Source organism: Drosophila eugracilis, unplaced genomic scaffold (genome assembly GCF_018153835.1).
Source record: "Drosophila eugracilis isolate 14026-0451.02 unplaced genomic scaffold, ASM1815383v1 contig_415, whole genome shotgun sequence".
Taxonomy (NCBI): Eukaryota; Metazoa; Arthropoda; class Insecta; order Diptera; family Drosophilidae; genus Drosophila; species Drosophila eugracilis.
The window spans coordinates 2,103,616-2,118,658 of record NW_024573278.1 but is presented as its reverse complement, the minus strand read 5'-3'; the positions used below and the strand labels follow the sequence as shown (position 1 = coordinate 2,118,658).

Genomic DNA, 15,043 nt, shown 5'->3' with positions numbered 1-15,043 from the left:
GGTTGGAGGTGGGGGGTCACAGTTAGTCTAGGCCAGGATATCGGCTGTTTTTGAGCTTTTCACTTTTATAAAAGGATATGGAATGAAAAACTGAATCAAAGTAAATTTTTTGACTTGTATTTTCTTCAAAAATATCATAAGCATTCACAATTCTTCGTTCACATTTGAAATGCAATTGCTGCACTAGTTATCTAAGACTATGTTCAATTCCATTGGTAGTTTTTACATTATTGATATTTTACAGGGTTCAAATGGCCGAGTTGGCGACTCATTGAATGCGATTGGTGACGCTGGACTGTTGGGCGTAGTTGGCCAACCATTCGCCCACCTGGGCCTGGTTAACCGCTAGCCACTTGATGTTGGCCTTCACTGTTTCCAATGCCTGTTGACGGGCCGTAGTTCCGGCTCCAGCATCGGGATATTTGGCAAAGAACTGTTGCATCTCTTCCAGTTTTGTTTCCGTGGAGAACCGGGCTGTAATGGTGGGAATCAATCTACCCAAAGTGCGCTCATTGATGCCGAAACGCTCAACCAGCTTTTCCCAGTTCTCACGCACGTAGTCCCACACCAGGCTCTGACCCACGGGATTGGTTGAGATGTATCCTAGCAGGGTGAAGTAGTCCTGCCGGCGCACCTTGGTCTCGTCCCAGGCCCAGTTGATGTATCGCTGAAGTATCCACGGCACTTGTACGGCGCACAAGGTTTGCATCAGCTTCGCCTTCTCCTGGGCATCGCTCTCCTCTAGGTACAATTTCCATACTTGATCCCAGGCATTCTCTGTGTTCACCTTCTGCAGACCATAGTAGTAGACCACGTCACGAATATCTGGATTTGGACGAGTCTCCGGACTAGCCAGCCATTGGTTGAATAGAGTAACAGCCTGCTGCAAAGAGCTCTCGTGTCCCAAGCTGCAGGCTGAACTCAGCACCTTGATGCGAAGGCGGCTGTAAAATGAAAATACAAATTAATTAAGTTTTAAGGAAATGTTGAAATCGATATATCAAGGCGCCTTCTTACTTTTCCAGGTGATCAGTGCCCACGGTAAAGGTTACACTCTCCACAATTGGCGTAAGCAGTTTCAGTGCGTAGGTGGTGAAGTTGCTATACAAATCCGTGTAGTATACACGATTCCTTAACGTAGCCAGGGAGGAGGTACCTACACTCCAGGGCACGTAATCCTTCTCGCTTTCCAGGTAAGTGCTCAATTCCAAAGCCACGGAGTAGCTCAGCTGTCCGGCAGCGGCCAGGGTATTGGCATCGTTCAGCAAGTGAGCGCGATCGGCGGTACTGAAGGTTGTCCGGTCGTTCTTCAGAGCAGTAGTAAGTTCTGCCCACTGCTCGGCAGCGTAGTTAACACGGTAGTAGCCCACCTGATCCGTGTTAATCTTGAACCAACTGGCAGTTCCAGCGAGTTCAAAAGTGGCTTCATTGTCGTTGTGGTTGAAGATAAAGGACTGGACTTCGCTGCTGACGCTGCTGGTGTAGGTGATGGGAATTGACCAACGGTAGCTGTTGAAAAATGGATCGTTAGAGTAATGATGATGATAAGCCATCTTAAAAATGACAATTTTTAATTGATAGTTTCCTTAACCGACTTACTTAAACGATGATGCTTCAGCTTCAGCTGCGTAGTCATCTTCGTTGGCAAGGAATCGCTTCTGAGTGAGCTTGACAGTGTTACCAGTTTTCTCTACCTCCACAACAGGAAGACCCATTTGCTCCGTCCAGGTCTGCATAATCAGTCTGCGGGTTAGAAAAAAAGTTGTAAGTTTTAAAAATAAATAATTTTATCTAGATAATTATACTTACTTCACATCAAAGTCGAGGCCCTCCTCCTCCTCGACGGCAGTGAGGTAATCTTCAGTGGTGGCTGTGCTGTAGATATGGCGGACCAGATAGCGTGTGGTGGCGTTTCTCAGCTTCTCTTCACTGACTAGATTTTCCAGCATGCGAACCAAGGCAGCCCCTTTAGAATACGTTATCGTATCAAAATACTCCGTGATCTCGGCAGGACTCTCAATGGACTTGACAATTGGATGGGAGGCCAAAGTAGCATCAATGGTCAGCACTGGATGCAGTTCCTCAATAACAAACTGATTGTCCATATCCCATTCCGGATGCATTTGTTTCACTCCCTTGTACTCAATGAATGAGGCGAATCCCTCATTCAACCACAGATCGCTCCACCAGTTCATAGTCACCAGATTGCCGAACCACTGATGCGCCAGCTCATGCGCCACCACGACGGCCACACGTTGCTTATTCACGCTGGAACTAGTGGCGTCATCGTAGAGAAGGGCAGTCTCCCTGAAGGTGACCAAACCCCAATTCTCCATTGCTCCAGATACAAAATCGGGTATAGCAACCATATCCAATTTTGGCAGAACATACGAAACGTTGAAGTAGTCGATGTAGTAGGCAGTTACTCCAGCTCCAGTGTCCAAGGCATACTGAGTTTTCTCCACTTGCGCTGGCGGTGCAAAGACCCTAAGTGCGATGCTGGTTCCCTCCACGGTAGTTTCTTTGAACGCAAAATCAGACACCACAAAGGCGGCAAGGTAAGTGCTCATGGGTACAGTCTCCGCGAATGTCACCTCAGTCAGATCTCCATCGATGACTTCGCTGGCAACAGGCATGTTAGACAAGACATGGTATTCATCACCACTGGGACGAGCCACTGTGATGGTGAACTGGGCCTTCAGAGCCGGTTCATCAAAGCAGGGGAAGGCTTGGCGGGCGTAGGTGGGCTCGAATTTGGTGGATACGATAGGTCTGGAATGGTATTATAAAGAATGTGTGTTATAAAGGACTTAACAAGAAAAAATTGCAATTAGGATATACTTTCAAAAATTTAACATCAAAGCATTTACAAGTATTGCTCATATAGTTAAAAGCTAGGTTAGTTATTAGCATGCTGGTTGTTGTGTGTGGTTAGTAGCGGGGCTACCTGGAGCGGTTCTTCAGCTTTTCCCAGTAGGAGCTCTGATACATTCCAGTAATCCGATCCACAAGCGATCCATTGAAGTTGAGTAGCAATGAGTAGTTGCCAGTCTCCAAGGGTTGCTCAAACTCGGTGACCCAGTACTCGAACTCCGGATGGGCGAAAGTAAGCGATGGAGTGATGTCCTTTAGTGGAGCACCGGACTCGTCCAAGTGCTTAACCTCAACGGTGCTCACATTCAGCTGCTTTACATGGACTGGGATGAAGGCGATGGGTTCCAGAACTTGCAGATTGATGCTTATGTTGCCGGAATAGTTTTTCCGGTCGAGATCGGGGCGCAAGTGGAGGCTATACTTGCTCGGCTTTATTTGCTTGGGCAGTCGGAATCCCAGATTTTGGAGCACCTTACTAGCAGCTTTAATGGAAGGCGCCAAGGTGGCCATAATATTCGATTTTCGGCTGGCGGGCACTTGGGTGGTATGTACGCGATTATCTGTGATTGGTAGGCGATTTTACAATCAGTTAGGCGCCCAAAATCTTATGTGTTTAATCTACTACACTATCAGTCTTATTAAAAGCTTAGAACAGTGTGACAGTGGGCTAAATATGATTTGCTCAAATATGCTTTGTAATGCTAAATACTCCATTAAATATACCAAACAAAATACTAAATTGGTTTTGAACTTGGATAAATCCCATTGGTATATTTTACCGCAGAAAGAGCGCGCCAAATTTAAACATGATTGTAGGCTATTTATGAATTTTCTTTGCATTTAAGTAAAAGTTAAGTCTGACAATAAACGAAAATATATGTCTGTGTTTAGAAGTATTGTATAGCATTGTAAAAAAAACTGATAGATTTGTAAGCTGATTCATTAAATTTCACTTGCAGAATTTGCAGATTTTTTATTTTTTAATTTTAATTTATTTAGTTAACCCCTGACTGTAAGCTCTTTTGTCATTTTCTAAATACTGATAGTCGATCATTTGATTTTTATTCACATTACCACAAGACAAACCTGAGAGTACACTGAGAATGGGCTTTGTGGAGAGCAACTGGTCCCTGTCCACGTAAACAGTGCGGATGGTGGAGTTCAAGGCCCACTGGGAGGCATTCGAATGCTGCTGTCTCTGATGCTCCTCGGCTATATTCTTGCCCACGTAGACGAGGGCTCCCAGCAGGAAGCCGCAGAGGACGAGCAGGAAGACGCAGAAGGCGGCGAGGGTAAGGATCGTGTTGCTGGGAGCCTTGTGTGGCCGGTTGGTGTCCTTGATCCGGTGGTTATCGTCTGTGGAGAGACTGCTGCGCGGGCGTACGTTTTTCGCTGCATACATGACTTTTGTTTTCTTTCTTCTGTATTTTTATTTTCGTTTATATATTCTGTAGACTAATTTTCACTGGGCTTGGTGCCTTCTACAACAGTAAATCACTTGAAAACATTATTTCAAAGGTAAACATCACTTTAACTGTAGTTTTATCACAAACTGAGCGAGAGACTGCCCCCAAAAATACAACAACTTCATCCAATCTATTGTGTCATCAAGCAAGGTAATTCGAGAGCATCATAAAAAGTCGCGTACTGATGCCATCATCAGTTTTTATAATCTCCGAGCTGCTTATAAACAAGCCGGGGTTTATTTTACCCGGCTTTTTATGGAGGTGCCACAGGTGAAGAGACGGAGCTGCTCAGCTTCCGTCACATTTCACTCCATCTCCAGCGCGGAGATTGCCTCAATTTTGTCTCACTGCAGATCAATCAGATGCCTGTAATTTTTATACCCCCAATCCCCCGACAACGGTCACGTAATGAAGTTGGTCATTTCGTGAAATTGTTACTACAAATACTCGAAGCCATTTTTGAGTTTAGTTGGTGTTGGAACTGGGCTGGCTAACCGCAATGGTTGCAATTCGAATCCCCGGGTTTGTTGCAATGATACGGCCACCACAGGCCACTTTCTACAGAGGCGTCTTTGGCATGGAAAAATTTGAATGCAGATATCCAATAACAATGACAATACGAATATCGATTTTGAATACTGATAAACTCAGTTTTATTCAAATGGTAAAACAATAAACTCAGATCAGTTAAGATAAACCTTTTTCTAAGCACATTTGATATGAATAGACATGATTTAAATGCTAGCTTTTAATAACTCTTGATTGATATTTGTTTTTCTTTCTTTTGAACTAATATGAAAGAAATGTATCAATATTTTCCCCCTGTGTACGATTGATTGACGGAAGGTTGTTGGCATTTTTGCCTGTCAATTTACAAAGTCTGTTGCACAAATCTCCGCAGATTGTGCGATGGGAAGAAATTGCAGATGCCATTATAAGCAATGGAAATGAATTGAATTGGCCGCCGAGCCGTGATCCACGTCTTGGGCTTTGACAATTATGTCAGGATATAGGGAGTACTCCTATATTAACAGAGAACAATATGCAATATGCAGCTGCAGTATCACACGAAACCCTATTCACTTCAAATTGTGCGAAATGAGGAATTCGAGACTGCAGAATATGCTAATTTTGAGCTGCGCCGACGGGCAATTGTCTCTGATACCCATACTATACATACGAATCTTCCGCGGATGAGATGATGTAATGCTGACTCAATTAGGGAGCGCACATCGCACAAAGCCACCGCACATTGGAGGCAACCAAATTGCATGACTACTACCTTATGAGTGGCTGAAAAAAAAACAACGTACAACCAGAAGATCTGCAGACAATGGTCGCGTCTAGAGTACATATACCAGAGTACATATACCTATATATATCTCCGACTTTCAAGAGGCAATCGGACACGCCCCATTGCACAAACGTGGATGTGGATATCTTGGCATTCTGAAGCCGATGAAGCGATGATCGCGGGGGCACAAGCCATAACATAACAGTTCTCATGCTTCGCTAATGAGTCGCATAAATTTCACTCTTTGAAGATCGAGTTGAATGAACACGGTAAGAAATCGGATGAATGAAGTTAGAGTGTCAGTAATATGTTTATGCCTTTGGAAAATAAATTTGTTTAAATTGAGACTTCGTTTGTCAGAATTTGTGTCAGTAATTCTCACTTGCTCATAATAAATAAATATAGAACTGAAATTACAACATCACAGATACATATACACAAAAATATTTCACAGATGCCAAGCAATACTCTAATTACAGACTCAATTATAAAGATAACAATACAATTTCGTCTCTCTGAATTATAATTTTTTCACTTTACAGCAAAATACGCATTGCACTTTTAAAATTTGAAACTGAAAGCTTTAATTTGAAACACGTTCTTTCAGTTTTTAAGGTCATAACTTTCACAATACACAAAGTCGCCGAGTAATAGCCACAAAAATGCAAATCGTTATACGTGACAAGTGCGCCCCAGAAACACCCAAAACTCAAACTCAAAATAAAAACCCAGAGAAATAAGAAATACAACCCATAACTCCCACCATGGGAAGACAAAGGTCGCCTTTACGTGCCTGCCATTTACGATATTCACAAAGGAAACATTAAAATAAAAACAATAAATATACCGCAGATGGGTTGACAAAGAAATGATTGCCACAATTTGCATGTTTGGGGTTAACGGAATGCGAAATAAATTTACTATCAATCAATGAGTTGCATCACCTTTAACAAAGGTAGACTATCAAATTAGTATAGGAAACATTGGCCTTGGAGAAATATTATTACGTTTTAAGCTCTATAAAAGAAATATTTACAAATATTTGTTTACAAAAAGTTATTTATACAGTTGAACGTTTAACAATCTGTAAAAAATCAAGAGTTTAACTTACTGGAAGTCAATATATGTTGAAAGCAAACAAATGTTGTTTTATTTAATTAACAACTCCTAAAATGACAAACAGTGAATTGTTTGTTAGCCATTAAATAAACGTGCCAATTAATAAATTAAATAAAAGCAAAAATAGACATTGAAAGAATATGAAAAAAAGAAATCAATTAATTTATTTAAAAGATCATTGAACTTAAAAGCGCCAAACCGTGTAATTTTTACACCTCGCAAAAAGGTGTCAAATGGCTTATCAATTCTTCAAAACCAAATTAATTTCTGCTATTAGTACAAAAATCTAATAAAAAACCCAACACTTTCGAAGGTTCAAAAAAAGAAATCAGTGTCAATGAAAATGAAAAAGGTTTGACCACCGAGCCTCGACTGAACTTTCAAGAACAAAACAAAACGAGAGAAAACACAGAGAGAAACGGGTGAGGGGTAAAAATACTACGACGACAACAAGTTGTCCGGCAGTCAATGATGTCGACCCATTTCGTTTCGGCTTTTGGAAGAAAGTATTTTCTCAGCGGCCATTGAGTATCCGCTGCATTGGAGATGTAAACACGACGCATTTCTTGGTCAACAGCCAGCAGATACACAGCGAGAAAAATCATTCTAATAGCAATTTTACGAAGTTTTGTAAATGCTATTTTTGGTTTTGATTTTGGTAATGAAATTGAGTATTATATTTATCGTTAGCAGATCTTTTAAGATTATTCAATGGGTGAGTAGCTTAAACCCATTTAAGATGGCAATTTATATTGATTTTATATATTTGATAATTTTTTTAGATTTAGTAAATGCATTTTGAAGTTTCGAATTGGCGTTGAGAATTATCTTGATTTTGATTTTTTCATGCTTAGACTGAAAAAATGTTGTCTGATCTTGGAATGCAAATAAGATTAGAATTTTGTTGATATGAAGAATAGAAAATCGAGTTGATTATGCCTTCAGAAGATTTGTTAAGATATTTTCGAAAGAGAGACAGAGACTTTGTATTGTTTGAATAAACTATTTACCATGCTTTTTCTTGCAGTGCAGCGACTGTGGCCGATTTAAGGCCAAGAACTTGCGCGGCAAGTGAACTATGTATGCATTTGGCTCCAAGCCTGTTTGCAGCAGGCAAAATGGTTGGGTTGGAGTAAAAAAAAGAGGGGAGCGGTGCAACCTGTTTGATTTTAGCCATGTGGAGTTCTCTTGGCCAGCTTGCTGCGATGGCTTGTGGCTCGTTGTTGTTTATCGACTGTTGAAAGTCAAAGTTGGCATAGAATCCGGTGGTCGCATTTCAGCACAAATATTAAAATAACTAACCGCATCAATGCCCACAATTAAAACCTGAATCTCGATCGCATAACGGACTAGCGTTCGGGTGACAATGGTCGTTGGGTAGTTCGGGAGCTTTTTGGAGCGGTCTCAACGGTATCCGATTGATCTGGGCCACTTATTATCTATTATTTTTGTAGCATTTCGCACCATATACGAGAGTATACTTGATTTACAGTTACTGAAATCACAGCTTTTCGTGTCACGTTTTGTCTACGAATGGCAATAATTGTCACTTTGCCGGGTCCGAGGAAAAATTTTCTCTCAGCTAATTTGATAACGGCAATTGGCGGACAGCTATCATTCTTGATTCAAATCGTAGGCGCGCACTTTGAGAAAAAACAGGCCGGGAAGAAAGGGGATCGAGAATCGTACTGCGGCAAATTGAGATCGTATTCCAAGTCGCGACCCGCTCTTTTTTTCGGGCGACCGTCGCGCTCAGCTTTGAACTTCCAACTGAAGCGGAGTTCCAAGACTGGCCACGATATTCGAGCTTCTCCGGAAAGCTCTCTCACCAGCTGAGACCGGCTTTTCAATAGCGCCCCAACATGCGGTTATTTTCAAACATTGGGGGTATTAGAGTGTATTGTGCTTGGGATTGAGAGATAAGCACACAGATGAGGGCAATAAAATAGATCTAAATTATATTCTATATAAACGATTTTAAGTGCTTATGTAAAATGCTATCAAGTTTTCTATTAAACTAAAATAATATAATATTTTCAAAGATGACGATTTCTTTGGTAAACATTATTCTTATAAAAGGAAATTATCTTTAAAAATTTAATATAACATAAAGTATGATTGTGTATAAAAGCACAGTAACTGATATACAAACTACATTTTTATCAGAGTTTGTTTTTCTTTTTCCGACCAATAAAATGGTAGACATAGGTATTAAGGTAGATTGGGTACTTAGAATATCCTTACTTATAAAAGACCATATACCAAAACTTTGTAACACAACTCACCTCTCAACACCCTCAGCGTTTGTATAGTTGCTGATGTAGCTGCCAACCAGGCTGCTGAGGTTGCAGTCAAAACTGGCCGACAAGGTATAGGCCTTGTTAAGACTTAGAACTTCCCTCAGAGTAATCAAAAGCAGCTCACGGGATTCATCCAGATTAATACTATCAATGGCCACACGCATGCGCGCCATCATATTCAAGATACTGACGCTATGAACATTGAGATCCTTGGCATGGAGAACGATTAGATTGGTAACCTCGTTTAGCTGGAACTGAATGGATACGGTACCCTCACAGGCACCCGTCTTCAGATCGGGCTGGATATATAGCTTGTACTTGATGGGTCTCAGTTCCGTGGGCAGGCGCCATTCGATCTGCGGGGTTGTAAAGATTATTCAATATCCACCAAAAACGATAATTAGTTGCGGCCCTATAAAGTGAGCAATGCCATGATAGTGTGGCGATATGAAATAGCAAAGTTGTGGTCAAGTCGTAAACAAAGTGGACTTCGTTGCAACAAATTAACCTTAGGGGGCTATAGGCGGTGGATATTGTGAAATAAGGTTCCTAGTATATAAGAGATAAAGTTTACAATGGGTAAATAAGTTATAAAACTACGAATTCTACAGAACTACAAAGTTAAGAAGTTTGATCCATTTACATTTACTTTATTAGGCTGAGTTATTAAAACATAAAAATTGAGTTATTTTCCATTAGAAATATCAGTCAGCAAGTGACTTTGAATATAATCCTCTAGAACATCCAACATCCTTTTGGCTTCAACCAACTGCAGCCACAAGTTATCCCTGTGAACCACCACAATTGTCAAAGCAATGATCAAACAGGTAGACAAGAGGCCAAAGAATATAGCCACTCTTTCTGCGGTGATCAAGTCTAGGTAAATATATATATTTCTAAATTTCTCTCAATCTGAATTCATTTCGAATAAATACCCTTAATCCTCTCCTTTGCTTTGCCCATTCTAGAACTCTTAACTCTTTGTTGGTCGCAATTAAACTAACTTAAAAGAACCCAAGGAATTAGCAATGTTTTGTTTTACAATAAAAATGGAAAAAGCCATCGTTAACCAAAGCGATAAGCACTTGAATTCAGCAATATATGACCAATATATTTATGTGAAAACTTGATAAATATAAATTAGTGGCCATGCCGACTTTACGATCACCGCTGACCATTTCGGAAACTTTTCCTAGCTGACGTGGGGGTTTCTCTGAGTTAAGTTCTTGATTATATAGAAATTTATTCGGAAAGCTTAAGAATATAAGATTTTTTTTCAAGATTTAACACTGCTCTTACCTTTTCTGGATCAGGAAGTCCTGTTGGCAATGTCGGATAAATGGGATTGGCGCTGGAAGATGTGCTCTCCGTACTGGATGTGATATCTCCTCCTGGCGAGGTTTCACCTGGGGACGTTCCTCCACTGGGTGTTGTGTCGCCCCCTGCGCCTGGAGTGGTGGTAGTGCCTTCATCTGTTGGCCTATTAGGATCTGCGGTAGTTGTCGTTGTGGTGGATGTGGAAGTGGTATCTGCTGTCAGGGCATCAATCTTGTCAAGGGCATCCTGCAGATCGTTCTCTAGATCCGCGTTCTGAACGGCAAGCACAATGGTGGCCACACAAAAAGCCGTGGAGGCCAGGCCCAAAAAGATGGCCACTGACTTAACAGTCAGCCCTGTGAAAATAACTCATATAAGTTTTAGATTCCTTTGGTTCTCCTATATAAAACTTACAGGCAACCATTTCTAGGGATACTTTTTTGTCACGGAGAACTTTTGATTGCTTCCACTAGGCTGGAAGCCAAATTGGAAACTGAATGCAAGTCGCGAATCTGACCCTACAATTTGGACTTGATAAACCTGACCAGATTGCTGGCCGATATCTAGACTATATACTATATAGCTCCGTGACCAGATAAATACGGTTTATGCTAGACTATAACTACGTTTATGTTTACAACAAGGCCATATATCGAATTTTATGACTGGACAGTCTCGGGATAATTACGCATGGTCATGATTCCATTTTGACCATATACTCGTAACCCCTATCTTAGGCAATTCCTGGGAGCCATAGAAATCGCCACTTGCCCGGATAAAATTGAAGAAAGGGGGTTTCATTTATGGTTTGATTTTGGAATTTCATTTTATTGAACTCAAACGGAATTTTCGCAGGTTTCTTATGCAATTCTAATTAGTGGTTAATTGGCTTGTTTTTTTTTTATACATATATTTTACAATAGGTTTTTCTTGGTCAGCGGCGAGGCCGTTCCACTTAGCCAGTCGGTGATGTCAGCATGATTACTGGACAGCCACTCGATGTTGTACTTGATGGTCTCCACGGCCTCCAAACGGGAATTTGCACCAGCTCCCGATTCTGGGTATTTGATGAAGAATTGCTGAACTTCCTCCAACTTTACAGAGCTGGCAAAGTTAGCTGTGATCTGGGCAATAAGACGACCTAAGTTGCGGTTGTTAAGGTCAAAGCGAGCGACGAGCTGAAGCCATTTCTCGCGGTAGAATTCCCAAACCACATGTTCACCCACAGGATTGGCGGCTATGTACTGCACACAGGTGAAGTAGTCCTGGGACCGGACAATGGTCTCGTTACCCGCTTTAACCAGGAAGTTGTACAGCAATTGGCTATCCAATACGCCAGATAATCCGTACATCAGTTTCAACTTCTCGCTGGCATCAGTTTCGGTCACAAAAATATCGAACAACTTCTCCCAATCCGATTGGCTGGTAGACTGCTGAATGCCATAGTAGTAGATGATCTCACGAAGATCGGGTGAAGGTCGGCTAGTGGGGTTCAGCAGGAAGGCGTTGAAATGCTGGGCAGCCTGCTCCAAACAATCTGAAACACCTAGAGCACAGGCGGTGGTCAAGATGGAAACTCTAAGGCGGCTGTAAAGGAAAACAGAATGAATCAATGAATTTATATTTAATGGAGTGAATGTAATCCTTACTTTCTCAAATGATTGTCGGCATCCACAGTCCAACCGACCTCCTCGTAGACCCCAGCAATCAAGCTTCTGGCATAGGTGAGGTACGAAACGTAGCCCTCGCTGAACATCAGACTACGATGAAGGGCCCTGAGCTTATTGGCAGCCACATACCAGGGCACAAATTCACGCTCCTGGGCCAAATACGCGGTCATCTCCAGAGGAACCCTGTAGGAAAGTTGGCTGGCATCTGCCAAAGCAAAGGCATCGTTTAGGAGATGAGCACGATCTGCGATAGCGAATCGATCGGGACTAGTGGTCAGTTGCTGGGTGAGCAGAGTCCACAGACTCTCCTCGTAGTTCACACGGTAGTAACCAGTTTGATTGGAATTCAGCTTGATATATTCCACATTGCTCTCCACGGGAATTGTCACGGTGTCAACGTCGTACTCGAAGATTAAGCTGCCCTCTGAGCCATCACTAGCAACATAGGTAATTGGTACACTCCACTTGTAACCGTAAGTGCTATCTTCGGGAGCTTCGTCATAACTGGCTGGATTGGAGAGGAATCGTTGCTGGGTAACCTGGAAGGTGCCATCGGCCACCTTCGATACATTTAACACTGGATAACCCATCTGTTCGGTCCAGGTGAGCATCAGTTTCTTGATCTCCACGTCAGTTACCACTGCTTCCACTTCGGTCAGGAAATCATCAGTCACAGTATTGTTGAACTGGTGCTTCACCAGATAATTGGTCACAGCCTCCTCGAATTTCTCAGCACCAACGAGGGTCTCCAGCATGCGGATAACGGATCCACCCTTTTCATAACTGATGGTGTCAAAAATGGCAGTAATTTCATCGGGGGATTCCACCTTCTGGACAATTGGGTGAGAAGATAACTTGGCATCGTACAACAGCACGGGTTGCAGGGCCACAATTTGGAACTGTTCCAGCTGGTTGAAAAAATTAGAAAGGGAGTAAGTCATTTTTATTAGAACTTCATAGGAAGACCTCTTACCATTCCCCAGTCCGCATGGACAGCGTTGACTCCCTTGTACTGCATAAAGCGAGCGAAACCTTCGTTCAGCCACAGATCGTTCCACCATTTCATAGTTACCAGATTTCCGAACCATTGATGGGCAATCTCATGTGCCAAGGTTCCGGCTATCGACTGTTTGTTTGCCGTGGAACTATAGCTTGTATCGTACAGCAGAGCAGTCTCCCTGTAAGTGACCAATCCCCAGTGCTCCATTGCTCCAGAGGCAAAATCAGGAATGGCAGCCATATCCAGTTTGGTCAGAGGATAGGGCACCTTATAGTACTGGATGTAGTACTCCGTGACAGCTTGTCCGAACTCCAAAGCGAATGCAACTTTGTTGATCTGATGGGATGTGGCATATGCCTGCATGGAGAAGTCCTCACCGATGCCATTAGCCCTGACTGTGGTTGATTCGGAAGAAAAGTCCGACACAATGATGCAAACCAGGTAGGTGCTCATCGACACACTGGTCTCGAAGATGGCCTCCGTGTAATCGCCCAAATATATGGAATCCTAAGGGTAATTTAAGATTTAATCTAGTTAAGTTAATAAAATAAGACTAATATATCATACAGTTTGCTGCATATTGGAAACGGCGTGGTAAGAACCAGTGGGATGCACTACTGTGATGTCAAATGTGGCCTTCAATGCTGGCTCATCAAAACATGGGAAACCTTGACGGGCATAGGTGGGCTCAAACTTTGTGGTTGAAATGGTTCTATAAATTAAGAAAAAAGCCATTATGTATAAACACAGCATAACGATGGAAAGCACAATGGGCTTTGACTAACAGCTACTTTCCGATTTTGTCTTGCATACTTTTCGGCTTTTTTAAAAATTGTTCAGCTTACCGAATAGCTCCTGCCTCATTTAGATAGGTACTACTGTATAGACCCACTAGCTTGTCCTTCATCTGCCCACCGAATAGGATACCAAGGGTAATACTAGCACCCACCGGCATCTCTTCGGTCAGCGTGATGATCAGAAACTGTCGTTCTTCCTCCAGTACATAGTTGTCCACTTCCCAATTCAGCACATAGACATTTGTGATGTCCAGGAGATAGGAGTGCAGAATAATCTGATTGGTAGCTTCAACAACATTGATGCTAATCCTCAGCTGTCCAGTGAAACTGCCAGTTTCCAGATCTGGGTGCCAATAGAGGTTGTAATGCGTCGGCACCAAAGCCGTGGGCAGACGGTAATCAATCTAAATGAGTAGATATTGATAATAAATGGATTTAACTGATTAAATTAATCTAACTTTTACGCACCGTATCTTCACGTTTCATGCGATAACGACTCGCTCCGTTCCACTCCTCATAAATATCGATTTTGTCCTGGACATCGCGAAGGTCCTTCTCCAGCTTTGCTTTCTGCACCGCCACTACAACGGTGGCAGTGGCAAAGGCCACCACCGCCCAGGCGAGCACCACCTGCAACCAATAGCCTCTTAGGAACATCTTTGCAATCGCACCTATCGCGAGCGACTAACTAGCGGGTTTAGTCGGTGGATCCAACACTATACACTTGTTGCCCAATATTCGACTCGAGTTGATTTGTGTGCACTCGAATTGGTTTATGTTCGCCTAAACGATTGCGATAATGATTGGCTAAATAATAGCGATTACGGTCAACCAAGCGATAGGGTAAAAACCAGAGATCTTGGCTGCCCATGGAGGAAAAGTGGCAAAATACTAGGCGGAAGAGTATGAATTCGTGTGGGTTATGACACAATAGCAGTATTATGGAATCAATCACATCATTTCAGATTATTTTATACTTTTACTATTTCCCTGAAGCAAATCTGTATTATTGCTAAATTACCAGTTCAAATCTTTTTCCTTCCTCTCTATAACTTTTATATATAGTTTAGCTGTTTCTTTCAGCAAGTTGTGTAAGTTTGTTTGTTAATTTATCACCAAGTCGCTAATCTTAAATTGGCAATTAAAAGATTAAGTATAGCTCTGGGAATTTTGCTATATATAATTTATGATTTCTGAAATGAGTAT

The 15,043-nt window shown here is 42.0% G+C and overlaps 3 protein-coding genes across 8 annotated transcripts; all 3 read right to left on the bottom strand.

Moving 5' to 3' along the window:
* Positions 1 to 101: 101 nt before the first annotated feature.
* On the bottom strand, positions 102 to 10,858 carry LOC108116947 (glutamyl aminopeptidase). Of its 6 annotated transcripts, none has more exons than XM_017229099.2 (7): positions 10,785 to 10,858; positions 10,353 to 10,726; positions 9,039 to 9,409; positions 1,810 to 2,772; positions 1,600 to 1,743; positions 1,018 to 1,509; positions 102 to 944 (listed from the first exon to the last, which is right to left on the bottom strand). In XM_017229099.2, the coding sequence occupies exons 1-7, from the start codon at positions 10,792 to 10,794 to the stop codon at positions 269 to 271; spliced, it is 3,030 nt and encodes a 1,009-aa protein (XP_017084588.2). In that variant the 5' UTR covers positions 10,795 to 10,858; the 3' UTR covers positions 102 to 268. The 6 variants fall into 6 exon arrangements, with proteins under 6 accessions (XP_017084588.2, XP_017084587.2, XP_041674839.1 ...); XM_017229098.2 differs by lacking the exons at positions 9,039 to 9,409; positions 10,353 to 10,726; positions 10,785 to 10,858 and adding exons at positions 2,948 to 3,434; positions 3,961 to 4,355; positions 8,443 to 8,533; XM_041818905.1 differs by lacking the exons at positions 9,039 to 9,409; positions 10,353 to 10,726; positions 10,785 to 10,858 and adding exons at positions 2,948 to 3,434; positions 3,961 to 4,355; positions 8,056 to 8,519.
* Positions 9,694 to 10,083, bottom strand: LOC108116949. Its single transcript, XM_017229100.2, has 2 exons — positions 9,989 to 10,083; positions 9,694 to 9,929 (listed from the first exon to the last, which is right to left on the bottom strand). Exons 1-2 carry the CDS (start codon positions 10,014 to 10,016, stop codon positions 9,739 to 9,741), a joined length of 219 nt encoding a protein of 72 aa, XP_017084589.2. The 5' UTR covers positions 10,017 to 10,083; the 3' UTR covers positions 9,694 to 9,738.
* Positions 10,859 to 11,170: 312 nt separating the features above from the next.
* LOC108116985 (glutamyl aminopeptidase) lies at positions 11,171 to 14,507 on the bottom strand. The gene is made up of 6 exons (XM_017229149.2): positions 14,306 to 14,507; positions 13,886 to 14,241; positions 13,608 to 13,752; positions 13,014 to 13,547; positions 12,020 to 12,948; positions 11,171 to 11,957 (listed from the first exon to the last, which is right to left on the bottom strand). Exons 1-6 carry the CDS (start codon positions 14,492 to 14,494, stop codon positions 11,285 to 11,287), a joined length of 2,826 nt encoding a protein of 941 aa, XP_017084638.2. The 5' UTR covers positions 14,495 to 14,507; the 3' UTR covers positions 11,171 to 11,284.
* Between the last annotated feature and the right edge of the window lie 536 nt (positions 14,508 to 15,043).